The following is a 27,237-nucleotide window of genomic DNA, read 5'->3' as shown; positions in this document are numbered from 1 at the left end:
TAGGCCCTTCTTTGTCTGGTGCTGGGGTGAGGAGGTAATCACTCTTTCCCTCTCCAGCTCTAGTGCCCTCTTCTCCTGGGTGAGGAGGAAGCCTAAGTACCAGACTTGTTGCTGGCAGATTTGTGCACTCGGTATCCTGAGTCTGACAGGAGTTGCAGGAGGGCCTTCGTGCTCTGTGTACAGTTCTCTTGGATGTCACTGGCAAGGAGGAAGTCATTTATGTACTGTAGGAGGGCGCAGCACATGGCTTCCATCGGAAAGTTGGCAAGGTCTGCTGCCAATGCCTCTCCAAAGAGAGTGGGTGAGTTCTTGAACCTTTGTGGAAGCCGCGTCCGTGTTAACTGAATCTTCCACCCCATATCCTGTCCAGTCCATTCAAAGGCAAACAAGGGCTGGCTCTGCCAGAGACAGAAAAATGTATCTTTTAAGTCTAAGCAAGGGAACCATTTGACAGATCCCAGGATTTGGCTGAGGAGGGTATATGGGTTTGGGACTTCCAGGTGCACAAAAACAGTCACCTTGTTGATTGCTCACAGGTCTGGAACCGGTCAGTACCCTCCTCCTGGCTTTTTGACTGGTAGGAATGGTAGATTTAGTTTGAGGCTAGTGTGTCCAGTTGGTTCAAAAGTTTTTTGGGTTCCAAGTTTCAAGAGTGTATCTTGGCCAAGGAGGGAATGAGGCAGTCAGGTATGTAGAGAAATTCATGTCAGACCTGTGGCCCCAAGTTCACACTGGTGGGCTTGACAGAAGTGCTGCTGAACTGCTTTTGTCCCAGTGGATCTGAGAATAGTTACAGTCCTTCCGCTAAAGGAGGCTAAAGGCAGGGTGACCACAGAGTGTTCCACCCCTGTGCCGACCATAAAAGTCATGTTTTGGCTCTCCACCTTCATTTTGACCATGGGCTTATGGGGGCCGAGAGTGAGAGAGCCCGGTCCTTGTCAGTCTGAGCCTGTTCCTGCCAGGCCAGTGAGCTTCTCCCTGTGAGGTTCTTCCCGGTAGTGACTGGGCCTCCGGGCTTTCCCTCAGTTGGGACAGTCATTCTTCCAATGACCCTTCTCTTTACAGTAAGTGCACTGGTCCCTGGCTAGGGGGGGTGTCCTAGGCTTCCCCCCACTCAGCGGCTGGTTTCTTTCTGCCTTTTGGTCATCCCTTTCCTTTAGGGCAGCTTCCAGGAGGCTGACCTTTCTCTTCATTGATTTTTCAGCCTCCCTGTTGGCCTGAACTTCTCTGTTCATGTATACTTTGTTGGCAATTTCAGTCAACTGGGTGATGTTCATTCCAGCAAAGCCTTCAAGTTTCTGGAGCTTATGTCTGATGTCCAGGGCACCTTGGACCACAAATGAGCTGTTGACCATTTGTTGGCTCTCTTGTGACTCAGGGTCGAAGGGGGTATAGATGCAATAAACTTCACACAGCCTCTCGTAATAGTCCCCAGGAGACTTTCCTGATTGTTGAGTGACTGAAGATATTTTAGTCATGTTCATGGGCCTTTTGGACCCAGCTTTGATCCCTTGGAGGAGGGCGTCCTGATATTGGCAGATCTGGTGTCCCTCAGTCATGGTGAAATCCCACCCAGGGCGCTCCTCGGGGACAGCGATTTCAGCCTATGCATCCCGATCAAGGACCCCGACTGGTGCATGTTCTTCCAGGTATTGGTGGGTACCTCTGATAATCACCTTCTTTCTTCCATGTTGATTAGGGTGAGGAGAAGCTGTTGGCAGTCTTCTCAGGTCAGCCGACAGGTTTGGAAGAGGGATTCCATGAGATCAACCAGGGCTGTGACTCCTCCAAGTATAACAGGGTGTTGTGCTTCAAATTGAGGAGGTCAGTCATGGAGAAGGGTTGATAGTAAAGCATGGACTGGCTAAGCTGGATGGTCCAATCCTCATCATGCCTCTTGGGCTGCTGTGTCTTTTGTACCAGCATCTGAAAAGTGTTTGCCCGGTCAGGGCACAATCTGGCTGCTGGCCCAGGGGAGAGTGAGTCCTCCGGACCTGGAGGCAGTGGGGAAACCAACAGCGGAGGAGTGTCAGGGCTGGGGGCTGGGTGCTAACGACCTTGGGGGTGCATAAGTGGGGGTGATATTGGTTCTTCCTCTGGATCAGCAGCAAGAATATGTGAGGCTCAGGCTTCTGTTGGTGTTTTGTTGGCCGCTTTGTTGAGGCAACTAAGACCCTACTTTGTCTCTGCCTATTCCCAAGAGAGAAGGGTCTGGGAAGCTCCTAACGAGGAGTCAGTATATATGGGAACTGATCAGGGTGACCTGGATCTCCAGTAATGACCTCCCAGACTCGGCGAACTGTTGGGACATCTAAGGTTCCTTCTGGAAGCCATCCTACACCAAAGGTGGGCCATTCAGATTCATATGGGGTTTTCAACCTGTTGAGAGTTAATTTTACTCTGTAGTCCCCCAGAAATCCCTTCCTAAAATTTTTGATCATGGTTTCAAGAACTGTGGGTTTGCTGTGTCCTGACCCCATGACATATCTGTGAGACGGTACCATGAAGACAGACAAGGGAGGGGGACGCTTCCTTCAGAGAGGAGATCAATCAGTTGCCTGTCCATTCACTCTCCTCTTGGAGAGTTTGGTCCGCCTTGACTAAGGTGCATCCATATAAGTCCTGGGCCAGGTCAGCCAAAGCTGAGTCACCATTATGTCATGGTGGCCAACTGTGAATATGGCAAAGGGCCCGCTCAGATTCCATAGCACAGGCCATGGAACCACAGATTCAGTGCAAACTGAATGGTTTCAGTCACTCTGCACCATCACTCACACACTCAGACCAGATTCTGAACACTCCCTCCCTGGGAATCCCTACCTGTGAGACCTCTAAGAGGTCTCTGAGAGGTGATTAGGCTCCCCTTCCACCCTGACGGGTGGGAACTGGCTTGGTCAGGGGCCCCAGGCATTACCGTAATCTGACATCGGAACCAGGTCCTCACCTACCAAGTCTCCTTGAGTCCGGCAGGAGAGGAGCAGGCTGATCCAAGGCTATCGGGCAGGAGACTGCCAAAGCTTAGGCAGGGTGTGCCTTCACCATTATGATTACTTGTTCCATCATCATCCCACTGTTGCTCCAAACCGGTGGCAAGAGTGGGCCAGCACGGTTGGGTTTCCCAGTCAAGGAACCAAATGTTACGGAACCTGGACTGGATCGCTCGACAGAAGAACCAAGCGGCACTCGGAGGTCTTGGAGAGTGGGAGGTTTATTTCACACCATTGGGCTCAGAGGAAAGTGATCTCCAAAAGTCTCAGCCCCAAGCACAGGCAAGGGGAACAATTTATACTTTTCTACTTCCATATATGTTGCATTTTGGTGCATGAGGCAAGCAGGGTGGAAGAAACCAGAAGGGTGTCAAGGAGGGCTGAGATTCTCCTGTTTGCCCTATCAGCCATGTTGAAAAATGTTATTTTCCTTATCAAATATACCACATTTGGTTATCTAGTCTCCTGTTAAGTTGACATTTGGACTGTTTCTAGTTTAGGGCTATCATGAATAAAACTGCTACGAACAGGCTTGTAAGACTTTTTTTGTAGACATATGTTTTCATTTCTCTTTGATAAACTCCTAGAAATGATATTGCTGGGTCTGAGGGTAGATATATACATAATATTTTAAGAAACTGCTAATTAATTTTTGAAAGTAGTATACTAGTTCACATTCTCAGAAGCAGCATATGTGAGTCAGTTGCTCCACATCCTCTCCAATGATTAATGTTAGTTTTTTCCATTTTAGCCTTTCTACTGAGTTTGTAGAAGGATCTCTCTGTGCTTTTAATTTGTATTTTCCTGATGACTAATAATGTTGAGCACTCTTTCATGTTCTCTTGGCCAATGTTATCCATTCTCTTGGAAAATGTCTTTTAAAATCTTTTGCCCATTTTAATTTGATTGTCTTATTACTCTTATTACTGAAATATAAGATTTCTTCATGTATTATAGATACAAGACCTTTGTCACATATATGTGTTTGGAATGTTTTTTTCCAGTGCCCTGCCTGGTTTTTTCTTACATATGTATCCTTTAATGAACAGATATTTCTAATTTTAATGTAGTCTGATTTATCAGTTTTTGTCTTTTACATATAAGCTCTATATTTTCTAAAAAATCTCTACTTACCCTGAAATTGCCAAGCTATTATCTTGTTTTCTCCTAGTAGCTTTATAGTTTTAGTTTTTATGTTTAAATCTGGGATCCATCTTGAATTAATTTTTGTGTTTTTTCCATACAGATAACCAATTGTCCCAAAATATGTTTGATGAAAAAATTCTTTCCACTTAATTACATGTCAAAATCACTTGACTTTCACCCTTATCAAATATTATTTATCTGTATATGGGTCATTTCTGGACTCTGTTCTGTTCCACTGATCCCTTTATATCCTTTCATACAAGGAAATAATAGATTAACATAGATTTATGATATATAATTGATTAGTATAGATTTATGGTAAATCTTAAAGTCAGATAGAATAAATCTTCCAATTCTGGCATGCTTTTTCAAGTTTTAGGTCCTTCATATTATTAAATGTTTTTAAATTAGCTTGTTAATTTTAAAAAAAAACAACTGCTGAGACTTCATTCTGATTGCATTTGGAGGTAGTTGATATCTTAAATTTGTTCTTAATATTGAATATTCCAACTCATGAACATGGTATGTCACTTCATTATTTAGGCTTTTCTAAATTTCTCTAAGTTAGCATTTCACAGTTTCTATGTACAGGTCTTACACATAGTTCATTCAACTTACCCCTGTATTTTTTTATATTTTTGAATATATTGTTAATAGTATATTTTATTTCATAGTCTAATAGTTCATTACCAGTATGTGAAAATACCAATTTTGTATTCTGGGACATTGCTAAATTAATGTATTCTAATAGTTTTGCTGTTGATTTCTTATAATTTTCTACATGGAAAACCTTCAGCAACAACAAAAATTCTACTGCTTCCTTTTCAGGCTTTGTGCCTTTTATTCTTTTCTTATCTTATTGCACTGGCTAGGACCTCTGATACAATGTTGAATAGAAGTGGTAAGTCTTATTCCCATTTTCTTTTCATTGAGGTAAAATTGACCTATAATATATAAGTTGCAGGCATAAAACATGATTCATCTGTATTGATTGTATATATTGCCAACTGATCACCATAATAATGCTAGTTAACATCTGTCACCATACATAGTTACAAAATTTCTTTTTTGCTTGTGATAAAAACTTTTAAGATCTCTCTTAGCAATTTTCAAATATACAGTACAATATTATTAACTGTAGTCATCATGCTCTATATTACATCTCCGTGACTTATTACTTTTATAACTGGAAGTTTGTACCTGTAGACCCCTTCACCCATTTCACCCACCCTTCACTCCTGCCTTTGACAACCACCAATCTGTTTTCCCTATCTGTGAGCTTGTTCTTTTGTTTGTTTTGTTTTTAGATATGACATGTAAGTGAGATAGTTCATTATTTGTCTTTCTCTGTCTTATTCCACTTAGCATAATGCCCTCAAGGTCTATCCATGTTGTTGCAAAAGATGTAATTTCATTTTTTATGGCTGAATAATATTCCACTGTGTGTATGTATGTATGTATGTATGTGTACAATACATATGTACACATACATACATACATACATCACATTTTCTTTATCCATCCATCCATTGATGGACACTTAGGTTGTTTCCATATCATATTCTCATTCTTTATATTCAGTATTACCATTCAGTGTGATGTTAACTATCCTGTACATCTTTATTAGGTTAAGAAAGTTTCCTTTTATTATTAATTTTTCAAAAGCTTTCATCATAAACTAATCTTCTATTTTGCTAAATGCATTTTCTACTCTATTATATAAGATAATTCACATGTAAATTATATTACTCATTTTCACACATTAAATGAACCTTATATTCCTGAGTTAAAGTTTATTTGGCCATGGAATATTAACCTTTTCATATATTATTCAATTGGATTTGCTAAAGCCTTGTTAAAGATGTGTTTTTGTTCATGAGAGTTTTGAGTTTTTAATTATTTCTTGTAATGTTGTCAGCTGATTTTTTTGTCAAAAGTATAGAAACCTTAGAAAATGAGTTGGAGAGTAAATAGTCTTACTCTATCTATCTATCTATCTATCTATTTATTTATTTATGTATTTATTTTGATTCTTATAGAATTGGTATTATTTCTTCCTTATATGATAGACTGTTCCAGTGAAGCCATCTAGGTCAGGATTGTGTGTGTGTGTGTGTGCATGTGTATATGGGGAAGGAAGGGTACAAACTATAAATTCAGTTTCCTTAAATGATATAAGGCTATTAAAGTTTTGTATTTCTTTTGGGTCACTTTTGGTAATCTGTGACCAAATTTGTTAATTTCTTTAACTTGTCAAATTTACTGGCATAAAATTGTTTATAATATTCTCTCTTATCCTTTCGATGTTTATAAGATCTGCATGATATATCTTCTTGCATTTCTCATATTGGTAATTATGTTTCCTCCCTTTCTTCTTGTTCAGTTTTTTAAAGCTCTTATTGGCTTTATTAACTTTTCAAGAACTTCTAGCTTTTCTCATTTCTTCCGTTGGTTTGTCTTCTTAAAAGTTTTATTAACTTCTGCTCATTTTCATTATGAACTTTCTGTACTTACACTGTATTTCATTGTCTCTTATCTTTTCAGATGCCAATGAAAATGGTAGATTTTACACCTCTCTTTTCTAATATAAGCAATTAAAGCAATGTATATTCTCTAAGAATTTAGCTGCATTTCACAAATTTTGACATTGGTTTTCTTCATTTGTTTCAAAGTATTTTCCAACTTATTTTGTGAATTCTTCTTTAACCCTTGGATTATTTAGTAGTATGTTATTTAATTTCCCAAATATTTGGGAATTTTCTAGGTTTCTTTTATTAACAATTTCTGATTTAATTCCATTTGATCAAAGAACGTACTTGAATGATTTAATCCTTAGAAATATATGGTCTATCACATATGATCTAGTTTTGTGGATGTTCCATCTGCAATCAAATAGAATATGTATTTTACTGTTGTTTGGTAAAGAATTCTGTAAATGTCAATTGACAGTGTTGTTCACATCTTCCACATTCTTACGGATGATTTTTTGTGTATTTGTTCTACCAATTTCTAAGAGAAGGGCATTGATGTATCCACCTGTGATGATGGATTTCTTTGTAGGTCACTTTAATACTGTCACATTTTGCTTTATGTATTTGGAAGCTGGTTTATTAGGTAAATATACATTTAAAATAGTTTTGTTCTCATGAGTGATTGACCCTTTTATAGTTTTAAATTCCTTTCTTTTATTTTGGTAGTACCCTTCATCTTTAGTACTACTTTGTTAGTAATATAGTCATGTCAGGTTTCTGACACTTACATGTATGCATACTGTTTTTCCATCCTTTTACTTCAATTTGTTTGTGTCTTTATGTTCAAAATGAGTTTCTGATGAATATGATATGGTTGTGTCTTCCTTTATTATCCACTCTGACATTCTCTATTCCAGGATAAATTCCAGTTGGTCTAAATATTTAAATGTAAAAATTATACCATTACAAGAGTACAAGAAACTATGGGACAATTTTTTAAGTAATTTTGGCACAAGAGGAGGTCTTTCTAACTAAAACACAAAACCAAGAATCCTAAAAAAAAAGAAAATAAATTGATGAATATGACTGACTACATAAGAAGTTTTGAATTACAAAATGAACCATGAGCTGTCAAAGGCAAATGACAAACAAGAAAAAATATTTGCAGTTCATATCATAGTTACAAGATTTATTTCCTCACTCCTTTATGTTTCTACAAATCAATAAAATTGAAAACTTAAGAGAAAAATGGGGAAAGGATATAACAGCGTAGTTTAGAGAAAAAAAAATCTATTAACATCTTTTGAATATAAATATTTATTGACCTTTCTCAAAACAATAAAGTGAACACATGCTCATAGTACTTTTATCTGTCACCTATAATACGGAAAAGGTCAAAAAGTTTGACCACACTCCTTTGGCAAGGGCACTGGAAACTTTCAGTCTTACACACTGTTGTTTAAATGTAAATTGATATGATTTTTAAAGGATGGCAGTTTGTTAATCACTATCAGAATAGCAATTTACATATCTTTTGACCAAGCAATTCCACTTCTCAGATTTACCCTATAGACACACTGGCCCATGGACAAAATTCCCTACATATATACAGTTTTATTCATTTCAGCTTTGTTTATAGTTATAAATATTGACAGCAAAAATATATCTCACTTAGGTATTTGTTAAGTTAGTCCAATAAGACAGAATATCCCACAACTGTTAAAATACTAAAGAAACTACTCTACAAGTGCTGATGTGGGACAGTCTCCAAAGTAATGAAACGAGTGAAAAGCAAAAGGCATAAAATAAAATAGTCTGTTACTATTGTGTAAAGAATAATACAATTGTTTGCATACATGTTAAATATTTCTAAAATGATGCCAAGAAATGGGTGGTACAGGTTTACTGCTCTAGCGGGGACAAGTGGATGGCCTGGGACAAAGGTGGCAGGGAAGTTCTTTTGCCATATACCATTATATGTCTTCTGAATTTTGAACTATTTAAATGTATTATCTGTTCAAAATAGCAAAAAGTGTTTTCAAAATTGTAACAAGGTAAAAGTATCTTGTTAAAATATCTGATTTATTACTTATAATACTAAAATCTAAAATCAGGATCTGGTTTATCATCCTTCTACTCCTGTTTGAAGTTTTCCTCCTTTGTGCTGACAGTAAGATTGAAACAAAATATCTGACCCTTTTGTAGGTGCTGCTCAGTAACTGCTTAGTGAGTCTCCACTCCCACCTCACTTTGGTTTAAAGCTCCAAGAGGGCAGATAGTCTTTGGAAGAAAAATTTTTTAAATACCCATATTGTTTCAAATTCATGACTGACAGTATACATCTTTAAATGTTTATATATGTGTGATATAGAAAGAAATGGTTGGAAAACAATTTTAGTGGATTTCAATTTTAAGGATTTAGGAGAAAATAACCAAAAGCTGGAAGTCTGATGATGGTCTTATTTTCTATTTTAGATATTAAGCACCGCCGAATACCAATCTTATTCTTTGCAAACAAGATGGATCTTAGAGATGCAGTGACATCTGTAAAAGTGTCTCAGTTGCTGTGTTTAGAGAACATCAAAGATAAACCATGGCATATTTGGTAAAGTTTTATATTTGTCATGCTAGCATTCTGAAAAGTCTCTAAGCTTCAGTTTTTCTTTTCCAGGCATTTTATAAGTGACCTAACATGGTAGGATGTAAGATCAGGATTTTGTTTTATAGAATTAGAGCATTCTAGATATTCATGAATGTATTACTGTTAAAGTCTTTTTAAATCTTTTTGGGGATAGGAAAATGTAAACAACTCTTTAAAAGAATAACTTAAACAACCCACTTAAACACCCAGTTTCAACCACACTGATCTCCTCCTGCACATTGAACCAGCCAACCACAATCCCATCTCGGGGCATTTGCACTTGTTGCTCTCTTTGTCTGAATCATTCTACAAATAATTTTCATGGCTGGCTGGCTATTGTACTTCCTTCAGGAAGAGACCTCTCCTGATAACTCTCTCAAATATCACTCTATCTTGCCTCTATCTCTTGTTTTTGCATTATTTTTCTAGTGCCATGTGACCTCTTCTTTATTTGTTTGTTTTTTTATAGTCTGTCTTCCTACACTAGTGCATTAGCACCATGAGAGCTGGGATTTATCAGTTTCCTTCTGTAAAATAAAACTCTGTAACCCTTGGAGTAGTAATATGAGTGGGAATATTAATCTTATGTAGACATACTAGTAAGGTAGAACTCTTAATTAGTGTCTGAAATTACTATACACTGTTTACTTGCAGTTTCTTACTAATATATTTAATTCCAGTGTGCCTTTCTACCAAAATACTGTAACAAAAATCATCAGAAGTTATATATTAGTATTTTAGTGCCTACCACTACCTTATATTAAACTCCCTTTTATTCACCACCCACCTACCTCCCTCTGCCTGCTGCAAGATGTCCTTCTCTTGACAGTTTTCCCTTTTTTTAAAAAAAGGTTATCTATGGAGAAAGGCTGAACACAGAGACAGGGAAATCTACTCCCTCTAGAAGGAAAATTATGATGTGAAGAAAGGGGACAGTAGAGCCAGAAAAGAACTTGAGATCTAACCTTGGAGCTAAAAAAAAATAACAGTATAGAAAAGAGCTTGAGAAAGCCCTGAAAATTCAGTAATTAAGACCTTCAGCAACTATACCTAGGAGTGAAATGCTGCATATCTTGAGTGAAACCCTCTCTTCTTTAGAAGTAGAGAAAGAGTCAATGTGTACTAAATGATTCTTGAGTTGCAATTTGAGGTTCTGTGGTATTTGGTTGCTTAAGAAAGTAGGGATTTTAGGAAGAGAAGTATCTTGTGATAGAACTTTTGTATTTCTCTAAATCATACCTAAACTAACAAAACCTAAAGTAGAATAATTTTTAAACTCTGCATTGTATTAAGTATTGTGACTGCTTTTATAGCAAGTACATTCAAAAACATAGTTCTAATTAGTAAAGATGCAGTCTTTAATTTTGAAGTAAAAATTAATTTTGCAAATGGAAAAATCTCTTTCTACTTAAATAATTACCAGTCAAATTTTACAGATTTATTCAATTGTGACATCTAAATATTTTTCAATGATAGAAAAAATGATATCCTGATACTATAAGGATGTGGAATATTATATTGCCAATTTCTGTATTTCTGTATAACTTACAGAAGAATGCATAATATTTATTTTAAATTTATAATTTGACTTCTCCTTAATTCAAACTGGACAAGTCACCAAGTTCCAATTAATGTTTCATTTGTTAAGTTTGTTCTTTCATTTTTTGCAATATTTTTAAAAGCAGGTATAAAATTGAAAATACATTTATCCCTTTCTGGTTTTAGAAAGAAAGGTAGTGCTTAGTGATATAGAGATAAAATATTGTATCTCTCTTGCCTTAGGTACAAGTAAATTTACTGGGCAATAAAGAAAAGATTATGGAGAACTAAAGTCTGAAAAATTAAAAGAAATTTTTTTGTTGTTTGTTTTTTCTTAAACCATTATGGTAAACATATAGTCAACTGATTTTTAGGGTGTGATTGCATTATTGTTCTTCCTGTGCATTCTTTGACTCAGTCCCTGGTATGATATGTATATGTATTTGCTTATTTACTATCTTGTGAGAGAGGTGGGTAAGTAGATTTATACAATGTTAGCTGGAAGGATGAAAAAATAAATAAGTTAGGATAATAAGAGAAAGAATAACAATCTAATTCTCTCTGCAACGTAATTGAAGTTAGGGAGCAGTTCACACAAAGGTTTGGAGAACTTGCTTTCCAAATAGAGGGGCCAGAAAGTGAACACGCTCTTGGATGCGAATGTGCCTGGTGTGTTCTAGGCATCACAAGAAGTCCAGGTTGGCTAGGGCAGAGGTTTCTTGTAGATGAGGCCACTGAAAAATAACCGGGGGCCATACCACATGTAGCTTGGTAAGACATGGTGAAGACTTAGGCTTTTATTCTAGTTACAGATCTTACTGCTTATTTGAAAGGAAAGGTAGATTTCAGACATTTGGGGATTATTAGGAAAAGATGCAAGGTTTTTAGTAGGATAGTGACACCTCCACCAAAGGAGAAGGGTTTCTTCATTGTATTACTTGTTTGGGACTGTATTCTTTTTGAAACTCTAGGTGTGTAATAAAATCAAAACTTTGATCTTTCCTGATTTGAGTGTTTCAGTCACTCATGTTTCACTATTAATAATCCATATTTTGCTTTGAATAATTGTATTATTTGAATGTATTTGAATCATGCTGTTTGTTTCTGTCTTCCTATTTTAAAATAATTCTATGGTAAGTCATACTCTTAGTCTAATAAGTAATTCCCTGGAAGTAATTTCTGGTTTGATTAGAATTAAATTAACTTTTTTAGGGGATCTAGTACATTTTACAATCATGCTTCAGTACACTAAAAGGAGCCCTAATCATTCAGAAAATCTAATTACATATACTAATTGCTAGTGTATGATGATATCTTGAAAGGAAATGACTTTATCAGTAACATGTTATGAGAAATTGTCAGTCTACCTCTTTGAATAAGATCATTTGATACTCTAAAAACCCTCTGCATTTTATAATTTTAGCTTATATAGCTTAATTGTGATTATTTAGAAAACAGTGTTACAAAGAGGATTTAAGTTTACTCTTGTGAGAATGGAAAGACAATGAAAACACCCATTTAGGTGTTTTATATACATATCTGAAATATTTAATTTTCACAATAAACGTGGGGTCAATGGTACTATTTCCCCATTTTCTAGATGCTGAAACTGAAGACAAAGACATAGCATTAAATAACCTACCCAGATTCCTGAAGACAATAAATATATAACTTCTCAGTGATAGTTTTCCAAATGTCTATACAAATTATGAATAACTTTCCCACATCTTACTCCTGAGCACTCAGACTTTTATTTTCCTATGGATATTCAGTTCAGTGCTTAGCCAGTTTTTCAGATGTGTGTTACTAGACTATTTTAATTTGCCATATAACAAGATTGTAATTATTGATTCATACAGTTTTATGATAAAATGAGTATGTTTCTTATGTATTCTATTTCAGTGCTAGTGATGCCATAAAAGGAGAAGGATTGCAAGAAGGTGTAGACTGGCTTCAAGGTACATCACAAATACTATGCATCTTCAGTCCTTATTTCCTTTCCATTCACATTTTTCCTTCCTTTTTTACATTTTATTTTTATTATATCATTGCCTTTTCCTCTTGTTTCCATTTATTTCTGCTGTCAGAAAAAACAATACAGTAAGTATCTAATACTTGCTCCATTTACTCATGTTACATTTTTCTAAAGGATTAATTTAAATAAAGTGTTTTCATCTTTACAATCAATATACATGACCAATCTATAAAATAATTTTAATTTATGGCAAGAGATTTCTGTCTGATCTAGTAATAGAAGCACATTTGAACTTTGGGACAAATCTTAGGCCTTATTCTCAGTAACTAAAAATAAGTCTGAATGGCATGTATCTTTTAAGAATCATGCTGTACCTTTGTATAGCTCCAAAAGCATATTTACGTAACTTTTAACACTTCATAATTAGTAGTATAAATACTGGTATTCTATTGATATATATTTTGCAATTTGTTATTCATGGAAGTAGCTATCATAGTGATGCTGGGGTTCTTGTTTGCGGAGCCAAAGAATGAGCTTCACCAACAGTCAAGGTAGGAGAGCAAGGTACAGGCTTTTATTTAGAGATACAGTGAAAGGACAGAGCTCCCGGCTCACGCCAGGAGGGGACAAGAGAGTCCGTAGTGGTGCGTTGTCTAGAGGGTTTTATAGGCAATTGAGGATTTTTTGAGAACACGAAAATACTTAGGGGTGGGGGCTTGTTAAGTGGTCCCTGAATATTAAAAATTAACTTAACTGTAAGGAATTTCCTGCCTTGATTTCTCTCTCTGGGACACCAGCACGTTGGTCCAAGAGCACATCAAAAGGCTGCCTGCCCACCCCCCAAGGTGGGCTGAGGTATTATCTACTTGCTAAAGAATCCTGCCTCTGGAACTTCCTGGGTGTTAAAATGCAGTCTTATCTTTAAGATGGAATTCTTCCTTCCTTTTACCATGCTGTCTACAGCTGGCTCTGCATGCTAAGTTAGTTGCTCAGTTTGCAAAATCACCTTGTCAGATCTGAAGGAGGAAAGACAGCACATAGGACTGGGCCTTTTAGCATGCTAAAGTGAATCTTACACATGGTTACAAATGATTAGCATAATAAAACATGTGCTACTCTTCTTTATCTGAGGAACATTAACTGATCTCACTGAAGAATGATTTTAGAGCTCAATGTTTAACATAGAGTTTTAGTAGGGGGGTTTTCTTGCATGTAGTTACACTGCTCTGACTGCAACTATCCCACCCTGCCCCCTCCAGAGGCCCTCACCCTACTCTGACTACATCCATGGTCCCTGTCTCAATAGGTTGTTACATCCTTACTATATCAGGGAATAAATTAAGATACATCATTTTCCCTAAGGTGACACACTCCAGAAGCAACAGGAATGGCTTGGAGCACAGTGATGCACATAGAGCAATAGATGTGAATGAAATAAAGTTCTATAGGTCCTCTTTATTACAGGACTGTGCAGGTCAGGTAAAAAAATGAACATTTGTGAGTTTAACAACTGAGGATCATTCCTATTAGGAATCTCCCTGCCCTGAACAAGGGTACCTAATAAGATATTATAAAATCTTCTCAGAGTCTTCTGGCTATAAATTTAATTTATTGTGCACTAACCATTTAATGCCAGTAATGTGTGATTCTTTTATCTCTTCTGCATGTCATAGCAAATCTAAGAGTAGCCTGCTTGTCCCATAGAGAGACATATTTCTTTGGTTCAGAGTACTAAATGTTCATCTGATAAATATTTTTGTGTTATTAGTAAAATATGGTATCTTAGTTAACTGCATATACTACTGTATTTCTTTGTGATTTGTATTTATATAGTCATCATGACATTTTCCATTAAACTGAGAAGAAAAATGTAGTCACATATTATAATTAAGTGAAATGTAAAGAGACCTCCAGTGGCTCTCAGAAAAACTAGTGGAATTTTTCTGTGAACACACAAACTTAGTTTCTTAGTCTGTGGTAAGGAAGTGGTCAACGTTTCGGGACCTGATTGCCACATAAAACAGATAGGTTACAGATGAAGGAACATTCCAGAGAAGACACCAAAAGTATATTCAGCCTTGATTTTTCCCTTTACCAGTGCTTATCGCTCACAGTGAATATAGAGGATGATGGAAACCCTGCCAACGCTAATAAAAGCACAGTACTTACTGAAAGTAGGCTGGCAGTCGTCTGGATTTTAAATTTTAGGTCTTTTTTTTTTGTCTAATAATTAGGCCACTAGGTGTCAGTAACAGTCCAACATCACAGTGCCACCTGCCACCTCTGGTTTTAACCTAATTTATGAATCTGCTTTTTCTGTCTACTATCTTTGCATCTTATAAGGGAGGTGAATTATTGGAAATATTTTTGTGCCCTTTTTTTTTTCTTTTCCATATCTAATCTTATAGCAGTTCTCTACAAAGTAAGTAGTAGTATCTCCATTTTATGTAGGCAGCATGGAATAGTAGAAAAAGGAATTAGGTTTTTAAGTCTAGTTTTATTTATTCCACTAATTATTAATTATTAACAAACATTATCTTATGAAGATAATAATTTTCTTCACCTATAGCATTTTAAAAATGTCGAAAATTGTTATACATATTAAATGAAGGACTGTATGTGTTAAAGTACCTAATGAAAGGAAAGGAGCGACACATAGCAGCAATTCACCGGAGAGTTCCGCTTTATTAGGGAAAGGTGCTGGGTTATATAGGAAGGGGCATGAATTGATTGAGGTGTCACTTCTACGGGGCTGGTGGCTGTTGGCTAGGTGCTGGGATTGGGAGAGGGATGAGAGGTGATTGGGCTTCAGGTGGCGCCAGCGGGAACTGAGGACCCCCGAAGAGAAGCCGGAAGTTTGCCATCTTACTGGTGGGGACCCTTCATTCCCCCCTTTCTCCTCTATGGGTTTGTGGACGTTGCTTTCTCTCTGGCTGCTTCCTGCTGAACAGGGGCGGAGAAGGGAGTGAGGGCTTCAGGATTGGGAGGAAAGGATTGATAGGACTCCCCGCAGTAAGGACGAGTAGATGTGGACTTCTTCAGGTTTGGAAATCAATGAAGGTTCCCTGTAACTATAGGTTGAGGACCTGTTGATTCCAATGGTGCCAAGAGGATATCGGTGTCAGGAGCCAGGCGTCTGCGGCCATTGTTTCCAGGAACAGTTTCCAGTGAAGAGAGGGGTCCATCTCAGCATGTGGTGAGGAGGTCACGTGAGGGTGAGGGATCTTCTGTGGCTAGAAGCTGGTAGTTCCTGAGTAAAAGCTGGTTGAAAGCTTGATTAGAGATTTTTCCGACTTGGGATTTGGTGAACTTTATTATACAGGGTAAGAAGAGACAGGCGAGAAGAATGACTATTATGGGGCCTGCAATGGGCCAGAGCCAGGTGAGGAGGGGGTTTGTTAGTATTGAAGGGAATGGGTTGGAACTGGAAGCAGAGTGGAGACTGGAGGCAAGGTCAGTGAGTTTGGTGATGTCAGTTTCTACAATGCCGGATTCGTTGATGTAATAGCAGCACTCTTCCCAGAGGAAGACGCAGGTGCCGCCCTTCTCGGCTGTAAGCAGATCTAGGGCCCGCCTGTTTTGAAGGGTGACTTTAGCTAGCGAAGTGACCTGTCTTTGGAGAGAGGCTAGGAAATAGGCAGTGGATGTCAGGGCTCCCTCAAGTTTGGCGTTGAGATCTCTAACTGCCTATAGAGAGTGACCCAAGGCTTCTCCCGAAAACCCTGCCCCAATGGCTGAGGTGATCAAAGAGCTACTGACTATGATGGGAAGGAAAGCAGCTCTTTTTGTGCACGAGGGCAAGGGAGGTTGGAGCTCAAGAAATTCTGCAATGCTGTAAAGTGTTAACTGTGGGATTAGGGTGACGAGAATGCAGGGTGTATCGGAGTTAAGAGGCACTGAGTTGAAAAGACTGCCATTACACCAAAAGAAGTGTCCCGGTTGCGTAAAAGTCTTAGAGCCGGAGGTAGGGGTGTAGATAGAGAGGCAGTGAAGTGCGCTGGAGGGGGGTGGAGTTGGGCCTACACAGTGGTGGATGGTGAGATTATCTGTGTATTCTGGTTCCCATAGGGGTATGTCTGCCAGGGGGCAGAGGGGTTGTCTTTCTGCATGGAAGGAGTAGTTGGAAATATTAAGGGGCACGGCGGCCAGCAGTGGGCGCTGTAGTGATGCGCACAAGAAACAATTGGTGGTGTTAAGGGTGTGGTTGAGAAAGATGGTGGTGTCCTGAATGAGCTGTAATGAAGAGTAGGAGAAATGGGAAGAGGGGCGGGGATAAGAAGATGAAGAGGTGCCGTCAAGAGTTTGGATAATGACTTTTTCAAAATGTCTGATATCTGATGCAACTTGAGAGATCTGGGAATGAGAGGGAACATACTTTTGAGAGATATGAAGGGTGCCGTGGGGGTCGAGGACCCCCCCCCATAGTTAACTGAGGCTGTGACTCTGGCAGCTCATCGAGACTCCCAGGGATCTGGGATTGATAAGGAGAATGAGCCGTTGGGATATTTCATGAAATGGTTGGAGGAGTAATACTGTAGGTACTGGAAGTTACTCATGTAGTGAATTGCACAAGACCAGTAGGAACATCCCCCGTAGTTGTCTGGCTATCGCCTGCAATAGGCTTGTTTTTGGTCATAGAGGAAGCAGAGGTAGGGAGAATAAGGGTAGCTGCTAGTGAACACTTCAGTGGAGGGAGGAAAGTGGAGGTATAAAGGCTCAGAGCAGCTTTTCAGAGGGCAGTCTGGTGTGGCAATGAGGGCAGTAACTTTTGTTTGATGCTGTGTGTAAGTCTCTCTGACTTTGAATCGCCATACAAAGGCTGGGGTGGTGGGGAAGACAATAGGAATGAGGAAAAAAAGCGAGAGAGCAGGAAAGGAGGAAAAAGTCATGATTCGGGTATGGATGGCAAAGGGGGTGAACGGGATTTTGGAGGAAAGAGGACAGTAAGGTGAGGAGTCTGGAGGGAGGGAGAGTCTGTAAACTTTTGTAGGTTAAGAGATCTTTTAGGTGATGTGGGGACAGAATGGTAAGGGGCGCCCTGAATGTCAGTTTATGAGCTTCTTTCTGCAAGAGCTGTCTAGCGGCTAATGCTCATAGGCAGGGGGCTCATCCCCGAACTGTGGGGTCTAATTGCTTGGAGAGATAAACTACTGGGGCAAAGGATGGGCCATAATATTGGCCTAGGACTCTTAGAGCTTGACTGGACCTCTCATGAATGTATAATGAGAAGGGCTTCGACAAATCAGGAAGATGGAGAGCTGGGGCTTCCACAAGGGCTTGACAGAGCTTAATGAAGGAGTGTCGGGGTGAGGAGGATAATGGTTTTTTAGGGGGGGCTCTTGCTGAGGTCGTATAGGGGTCTTGCCAACAGGGAGAACTTAGGGATCTATGCTCTAAAATATCTAGCCAGGCTTAGAAAGGAAAGGATTTCTGTCTTGGTTTTGGGAATGGGCAGGTCAGAGAGGAGCCATTTTCTGTCTAAGTTAATGGACTTTCTTTGTTGAGATAGAAGGAATCTGAGGTAAGTGACAGGAGGGGAAGAGATTTGAGCTTTGACGGGGGATGCTCGGTAACTTCTGGACGCAAGAAGGTTAAGTAGGGAGGCAGTGTCAAGTTGAGACTGTTCTCACGAGAGACTGCAGAGTAGAAGATTGTCCATGTATTATAATAAGGTGGACTTGGAGTGATCATGATGAAACTGTTTGGGGTCCTGAGCTAGGACCTGTCTAAAAGTATGGGGACTATCTCGGAAGCTTTGTGGCAAAACTGTCCAAGTGAGTTGTTCAGAATGTCTTGTGTATGGGTCCGTCCAGGTGAAGATGAAAAAATCTTGGGAGCAGGGGCTTAGAGGGATAGAAAAATGGGTCCTTGAAATCTAGGACTGAGAAGTGGGAAGCCGAGGCAGGGATCTGCGATAAAAGGCTGTATGGATTTGGAACTAAGGGATGGATAGGGACAACGGCTATGTTGATGAGGCGAAGGTCTTGGACAAGGCGGAAAGATCTGTTGGTTTTTTTAACAGCTAATATGGGGGTATTAAATGGGGAGTGAGTGGGTCTGAGGTAATTTTTGTTTAAGAGATCTTGAATGATGGGTTGGAGGCCTATGAGGGCTGAAGTGGTTAGGGGGTATTGGGGCTGACAGATATACTGAGAGGGGTCATGTAATTTGATAGAGGCAGGGGGACATAGGGCCACGGAGGGGCTTGTAATGTCCTAAACTTGGGGATTTACAGGGTGTATGAGGGCAGAACTGGAGCTTTCATTTGGTAGAGGGGGGTTGTTGGCTATGAGGGCCATCAGAAAGGGAATACTGGGGGCTGTGGAAGTGGATATAGTTATGGAAACGTGGAGGAGGGAAAGGATGTCCCATCTTAGTAAAGGAATGGGACACTGGGGCATAACCAGGAAGGAGTGGGAGAAAGGTATGGGATTGTCTTGGATTGTGCATAAAGGTGGTGGGGGGGGTTTAATGGGAAAATCTGTTTACCTCTTACCCTGACTATAGGAGTAATGGCAGGCATGGTAGGGCCCCGGTATTCTCGCAAGACTGAGAAGGTGGCTCCTGTGTCTAGGAGGAAGGAGATGGGGCGACCGTCTACTGTTTAAGTAACCCTGGGCTCCTGTTTGGTGATGGAAATGGTCAGGCGAGAAGCCCCCGGGCCCCATCAATCTTTTTCTGCCAGCCCTACTACAGCGGGCTTAGGATGGGGGTTGTTCGTCCAGCCTCCCCTTCGGGTGGTTGGGCAATCAGACCCCCATTGGCCCTTTTTGTGGCATCTGGGGCATGGGGTGGTAGGAGATCTGGGGGAGGGTCAATGTCCCTCTTTTCCGCACTTGAAACAAGCTCCTGAGGGGGGCTTGTCTGTAGAGGGGCGCCCAGGTTGTGGTTTTATCACCTGGGCCAACATCTGGAAATTGGCCTGATCAGCCTTTTGTTTACGGCGTTCTTTCTCCTCCTCCCGGTTATGGAAGACTTTAAAGGCTACTGTTAGGATCTCAGTCTGTGGGGTAGCGGGGCCCTGTTCTAACTTTTTGAGTTTAGCTTTAATGTCGGGGTAGCCTTAAGCTAGGACGTATGTCATAAGGACATGTCTTCCTTCAGGTTTTTCTGGGTCCAGGCTGGTATACTGTAATAGGGCTTGAGTGAGTCTGTCTAAGAACTCGGAGGGGGTTTCATCTCTCTTTTGAATTATGTCTTGGAGCTTTTGAAAATTGACTACTTTACAAGGTGCCTTTTTCAGACCTGCTATTAAGCAGGAGGCAAAAATATCTCGAGAGCAGAGACTCATGGCAGTGTTATAATCTCAGTGTGCGTCTTGTTCGGGGACAGCAGTGGGGCCAGGGGGATAGGTGGGGTCAGTCCTGTGGGTTTCGGTAGCCTGCGTTTGGGCGAAGTCTCAAACTCATCTACGCTCTTCAGGGAGGAGAGTATTGGCCATGAGCATGAAAATGTCATGATGTGTGAGGCTATAAGACTGAAGGGTCTATTGAAACTCCCTGATGTATGTCATGGGATCAGTGGAAAAGGAACTTAGGCGTTTCTCTAGTTGGGCTAAATCTCTTAAGGAGAAAGGGACGTGAACGCACACGATGCCTTCAGATACTGCTACCTCCCGGAGGGGGGCGATAATTTTGGGAGGCTCTCGGGACTGAGTCTGAGGGGGACTGAAGGGTTCTGGCTCAGTCTGTGGGGGAGTGATGCGGTCTAGCCGTGCCTAGTCGAGCAGGTCCTGAAGTGCAGAAGGGGGGCAAACAAAATAAAGAAAGATAGAATCGGACCCACATGTCGCCAGCTAGCAGCTCAGCTGCTTACTTCTGCCGCTCTAGTTGGGCTTGAACTCATGACTCTGAATTAAGAGTCCCATGCTCTACTAACTGAGCTGCAGCAGGGCTCTAGTTAATTGCTTATGGAATGCGTAAACAGAATGTTCTTTGTTCTCCATTCCTGCCACATCCGCAAGTGGGGGAAGGGCATATTTAGAAGCAGGGGCGGTGTTTCTACACATCTTCAAGGTCTCCCTATTTTCAGAGTGAGGAGTCTTGGCAAGATATGTTTTTGTGGACAGATAACTTCTAAGGACTGCACCGGTTGTTCTCTAGCTTGTGCTTTCCCATGCTGCGTTCAGACATGGGGGAAGGTGCTTTCCCATCCTCCCTACAAACATGTGAGAAGAAAAAGGCGGTCCCTAACAGGGGAGAAACAGGTGATGAGGGCAAAGACGGAGGAGGCTCCTGGGACCTAGTTAAAGGGGGGCTGAAAGGCTCAGGCTTAATCTGCAGGGAATGAAGGTGGAGGAGGTGAGATGGGGGAGGAGATGGTTGGGGAGGAAGGGAGAAGGGCTGTTGTAGGAAAAGAAGGGGAAGGGAGTGAACGGGAAGCTTCTGCGGGGGCGGCGGCTTGCAGGCTAGGAGAACTTGGGAGGGGGCTGGGGGAGGAGGAGGCGGAAAGTTTCGATGTAGGGAATCTCCTTCCATTTTTTCAGAAGCTGGCAGTAGTTAAAAAGATCGTGAGTGATGTTAGGATCAAGAGTTCCCCCTGCAGGCCATTGATTGTTATTGTCTAGGGGGTATGTCTGCCAATCTTGGGAGCAATATTTATGGAGAAGTTTTGGTTTTATATCAGGCGTCAGGGAGAGGGTAGCCAGATGCTTAAGCAGGCATTCAAGAGGTGAACTTTCAGGGAGGGATGAGGAGGCTCCCATGGCTAAAGGACAGAGAAGGAGACAAACAGGGGAAGATGAACAGAGATCCTCGGACTGGAAGCAGACCACAAGGAGACAAAGGGCGTCCCTGATGATCCTTGGTGGTCTGCGGAAACTCGTATATGAGTCAGAATTTATTAGGAAGTGTGGGTCTTCACCCAGACTTCCCTAAGAAGGCAGAGTGCCAGAGTCACGAGGTACCTAGCGCTAGGCGTTTTTGGCGGACGGAGCAGAAGGAGGAGGGGGGGAAAGGGAGCGTTCTCATCCACAGAGGATTCACCTCATTTATGGCTGTTAGAGGGGGGTGCCTGAGAGTTGGCCGCAGCCATGAAGGCCTGAGGCAGGGATTTATGACTGTCGGAGGAGGGGCCTGAGGGTCCGCCGCAGCTGTAAAGGCTTGAGGCGGGGATTTATGGCTGTTGGAGGAGGGGCCTGAGGGTCCGCCGCAGCCGTGAAGGCCTGAGGCGGGGAGAGTTCCCTCCTCATCCCTGAGCGTCAGGGCCTTGCTGGACGATCACGGTCAATGGCACTGCGATAGCTCGGGGAAGAGTGGCCCACTCTGGGGGGAAAACTTACTTAAAGGCCAGAGAGGAGTGGTGAGTGTGATGAGCCAGCGCCGGAAAAAGAGGACGAGGGCAAGCTGCTGCTGGTGTCGGGGGGAAAACGGGGCCCAGTTGGGGTGTCCCGTCTCCCGGGTTTCGGCACCAATGAAAGGAAAGGAGCAACACATAGCAGCAATTCACCGGAGAGTTCCGCTTTATTAGGGAAAGGTGCTGGGTTATATAGGAGGGGGCATGAATTGATTGAGGTGTCACTTCTACGGGGCTGGTGGCTGTTGGCTAGGTGCTGGGATTGGGAGGGGGGTGAGAGGTGATTGGGCTTCAGGTGGCGCCGGCGGGAACTGAGGACCCCGAAGAGAAGCCGGAAGTTTGCCATCTTACTGGTGGGGAACCTTCACCTAACATAAGAAAATACTCAATAAATGTTAAATTTACCCTTTTACCTAACTTCTCTATTTAGAGGAGGAAGCAGTAAAAATTAAAAAGTGAATAATTTGGCTTTGAATGGGACACCCTTTGTTTACATTTACTATGTAATGGAAAATAATTTATATATTGATACCCCTCTCTCTCTGGATTTGAAAAGAGATAAAAACCTATTTTGCAAAATAGGTAGCAGAAGTATAAAAGACTAATCTGTGCCTGTAACTGTTAACTCATTAGCTAAAGGTTTTTATGTAAATCTAACTAAAAGGTGTTCTGAACTTACATCTGTTCATTTTGTTTCCAGAATTCTGAAATTTCCCAGCATAATAAATAAAGCATTTGGTTCATTTTGGACCAATTTAATCTTATTATTTTAAGCTTAAGGTTGAAAATTTGAAGGTAAAATGTTACATGACACATTTTGTGCCATGAGTCCATTCTCTTTTGGAAAGATTCCCAAAAATTACCTAGCTATTACAACCCAAATACAAGAACCCCCGAGTAGATGAAGTATTTTTTAAAACCACCAGAGAATATATGTAGAAACCATTGCCGAATTTTGTTTTCTAGCTCTGACACCTAATCTTTCAACATATTTATAAAAAGAAATACTCCCACATGACTAATGAAGTTTATTCATTTTATCACTTTGTCTGTACGGGAAAGTTAATAATGTTTCTTCTTAAAATAAGACTTTCATAAATTTGCATGTGGTTGTTTCAATGAAAAATAGAGGGTTTAACATACACTTAGTTTCACCCTCTCCTCAAATCTCACTAACAGTAAAGACAAAAGTTTTCACAAGGGCCAAAAGAATGGGAGTGACAAAAAGGGCAATCACATTTGGGAGCTGGATATCTGGTGAATGTTGAATGAGTGAACAGACCTGAGAAAACTGAATTCTGTAAGTTAGCAATGGAAAGCTGGAAAGCATTCTAATTTACATTGCAGATCCCCTCAGAGGCTCAGATATTGATGGAAATTGGAAATAAGGGTGCAGTGGGGCTGACAAGAGAAGGCACAGTTGTATTTCCTTGTTGCAAAAGAAGATTCAAGGTTCATTCTCTGCCGAGTCAGAGTATCTCTGGACTGGAGAGCAAGAAGCCCAGCTGTGTGTGGTAGTGCTAAACTGAGGAGTAACTTGAGTGTTTTCATACTTAAAACCATAATGCTCTTCTGCCTTCTACTTCCCCCCAGGAGACACTGCCATAGGCAGGAGGTAGAAAGTCACCTTTGAGAAATCAGACCAGCCTCAGAAAACAGACCCAAATTTATTAATATCAGAGATGCCAAAGGAGATGGTTAGCTAGATACACTAGAATGAAGATCACATTTGACCAGCCTCACACACATATCAAAATTCCAACCAGCTTTATAGTGTTCATTCATACTTACGAGAAGGTGGTGATGCCGGGGTTCTTGTTTGCAGAGCCGAAGAATGAGTTTCACCAACAGTCAAGGTAGGAGAGCAAGGTACAGGCTTTTATTTAGAGATACAGTGGAAGGACAGAGCTCCTCGCTCATGCCAGGAGGGGACAAGACAGCCCATGGTGATGTGTTGTCTAGGGGGTTTTATAGGCAGTTGAGGATTTTTCGAGAACCTGAAAAAACTTAGGGGTGGGGACTTGTTAAGTGGTCCCTGAATATTAAAAATTAACTGTAAGGAATTTTCTGCCTTGATTTCTCTCTGGGACACCAGCACCTTGGTCCAGGGGCACATCAAAAGGCTGCCTGCCCAGCCCCCAAGGTGGGCTGAGGAATTGTCTACTTGCTAAAGAATCCTGCCTCTGGAACTTCCTGGGTGTTAAAATGCAATCTTATCTTTAAGATGGAATTCTTCCTGCCTTTTACCATGCTGTCTACAGCTGAGTCTGCATGCTAAGTTAGTTGCTCAGTTTGCAAAATCACCTTGTCAGATCTGGAGGAGGAAAGACAGCACATAGGACTGGGCCTTTTAGTATGCTAAAGTGAATGTTACACATGGTTACAAATGATTAGCATAACGAAACATGTGCTACTCTTCTTTATCTGGGAAACATTAACTGATTTCACTGAAGAATGATTCTAGAGCTCAATGTTTAACATAGGTTTTAGCAGGGGGGTTTCTTTGCATGTAGTTACACTGCTCTGACTGCAAATATCCCACCCTGCCCCCTCCAGAGGCCCTCACCCTACTCTGACTACATCCATGGTCCCTGTCTCAGTGGCAATGGATCACGAGGCATTTGAGGATCAAAACATAAAATACAGAACATAGAGAAGCACGTTAGAGGAAGTAGAATTTATTTAGAACATTTCAAAAACCTATTATAATATCTTAAAGAAATAAGAGACAATATTACTTCCATGAATATGACCAGGATAAAACTACTAGAAAAGGAACATTCAAAAGATAAAAAAAAAAAAAATTAATTCTTGGAAAATAATAATAGAATAGTCAAAATGGAAAACTCAATAAAAAGATAAAATAGAGGCAGTCTCTCAGAAAGGAAAAAGGTAAGGAATGAAAACTGGAAAGAAAATATTTTTTAAAAACGTGTCATGTTTAGGAGGCCCAATATCCAAGAAAGAAGAATTTCAGAATGAGGGAACAAAGAAAATAGAGGGGAGAAATTATCAAATAAATCATCAAGCTGTGTTTTCCAGAACTGAATGATGCATTTTGTTGAAAGGCCTCTTGAGAGCCCAGTGCAGTGGATGAAAATAATTCCCACAGCAGGGCACATCATTATTAAAATAGGGACGGACTTGGAAGTAGTTGCCTATGAAAGGAGAAAGAGGAGATAAGACAAAGTTCTGCTGTTTTTCATACAAGCCTTGTAGAAGTAGTTGACTCTATGTGCATCTACAACAACATCAAAACTATAGTATCTTTGTACTTTAAAACAGTTTGTACTTTAAAACAGATGTATGCATACATTTCTACCATATTCTTATAGATTTACCTTGGATTACTTTAGAAAATAGATTTTGCCCTGTGGAGACTGATAATTTTGTTTGGTTTTTGTTACCAGATCAGATCCAGGCTGTGAAGACATGAAAAGATAGTATTTGGATATCTCAACAGTTTTCAGTTCAAGAAATGTATCTTAAGGCAAACTAAATGCTTTAAATTTTTTAAAAGATGGCATTTGTGCACCTAAGAATACTTCATAATCTTCTGCTTGCATTTGTGGACTCTGAATGAGCTTTTGAAGAACACAGGACTTCAGATATGCCTATCTGGCCATTAATAAGAAGAAAACTCAATCTTTCCTCAGAAGGGCTCCCCCCCTAGAATTATCAGCTTCTTGGAAAATGTCTATTATTTGGATGTAATTAGAATGTTTCGAGTCAGAGTTATAAGCCATCTCAATATCTCATCATCATTCACAATATCTTCAATGTATTTTATTTTTTAAATTATCTTCTAAATATTTTGTGTGATATGACTTTGCAGTATGATTGTGCTTGTAAAAAAGAATTTTAAATATCTGTAAGGGACCATGGGTAATTAATACATATTAAATTTTTAGTGTATGTCACCATCAATAAAATATAAAATGTATACTTGGTAATGCTGTGTTAATATGGTATTTGGTATTTTCTGTCAAGCAATTGTTAATTTTCTGAGATGAAATTAAACTGCATTTATTTATCCAATGAATTTGTATGGAACATCTTCATACCTACAGTAGTCGGGCATTGTTCTAGACAATGATGATTCAAGGTAAATAGGACATATTCCTTAAAATTTAATGAGGGAGAATTTGAGAACCTTTTCATACATATCTAATTTTATTTCATTGGGTGAGTGAAAATATTGTATTTTAAGGTTAAGAGGTATAAAAATGAGTTAATGTGGTTCTTTAATAATTATTATAACTGACTTCATGTTTCTTCCTGTAGAATACCTCCAAGTTACTATAGTACTTTATTAAAATAGATTATGACTCACCAAACTATTTTTCCTGAGCATAAACTACTACAAAAATGTTCTTTAGAACTTTAGACATTTCTTAGGCATCTACTCTATGCAGATGGTGTTCTTTCTCACAACTTAGAGAAAACTTAAAATTGAACTTTAGAGAGTAACTTTAATTTCAAATTAACCTCTCGGAAATGGTATGTAGAGCAATGATGTCAATGCTGAAAAACATTCCATATAAAGAAAAACTGGTAACATACAGCGTGTAATATCTTAAAGATCCTTAGTTGTGAAAATGATTTTAAAAAACAGAAGGCAAAAGATAAGTGAGTAATAAAGGTGTGTTAAAGTAACTGCAGTAGTGGTTTGCTTCACAGAAATTTAGATAAATAATTTTGCAATAACAGTAGAAGTTCTTTAATCCAGTTTCTCTTAGTTCAGAAATCCCAGTGATTTGGAATTTGGCCAACTGAGAATATGTCAGTGGTCCAGCATTTTAGCTAGCTTGCCAGACTCTCATAAAATGTTTTGATGAGAGTACAAAATGAGATTCTCATTAATGTAGAGTTGCCTCAAATATAAAAAGTATGTGATGATAAAAACACTGAATATAATTTAACAAAAAACTGATACACGGTAACTACTTTAAGAGGATGGAGAAAGGGTGTTTTAAAAGAATTAAAATCCTCACCTACCAAGATGGATTCAAGATGGCAGCATGAGAGGTGTGGCAGAGAACTCCCAAAACCACATATAGTAAGAAAATATACTTAATACAACTAACCCTAAAACAGCAACAGGAAAAAAGGCTGCACCAGACTGCATACAGACCTCACAAACAGAGCAGACCTCACGAAGTAGGGTAGCATATGAAAGCCTTG

The 27,237-nt window shown here is 39.9% G+C and overlaps 1 protein-coding gene across 1 annotated transcript in view; it reads left to right on the top strand.

The window, feature by feature from the left end:
• ARL6 (ARF like GTPase 6) overlaps positions 1-26,677 on the top strand; it is a 54,360-nt gene extending 27,683 nt beyond the window's left edge. Inside the window, exons 6-8 of the mRNA XM_037001744.2 lie at positions 9,080-9,209; positions 12,687-12,742; positions 25,464-26,677. Of these exons, the coding sequence (XP_036857639.1) occupies positions 9,080-9,209; positions 12,687-12,742; positions 25,464-25,489 (212 nt within the window). The 3' untranslated portion in view covers positions 25,490-26,677. The remainder of the gene's footprint in view (positions 1-9,079; positions 9,210-12,686; positions 12,743-25,463) is intronic.
• Positions 26,678-27,237: the final 560 nt, after the last annotated feature.

Source organism: Manis javanica, chromosome 3 (assembly GCF_040802235.1).
Source record: "Manis javanica isolate MJ-LG chromosome 3, MJ_LKY, whole genome shotgun sequence".
In the NCBI taxonomy this organism is placed as follows: Eukaryota; Metazoa; Chordata; class Mammalia; order Pholidota; family Manidae; genus Manis; species Manis javanica.
The sequence above is the reverse complement of the archived record's forward strand: the minus strand, read 5'-3'. Positions and strand labels throughout refer to the sequence as shown.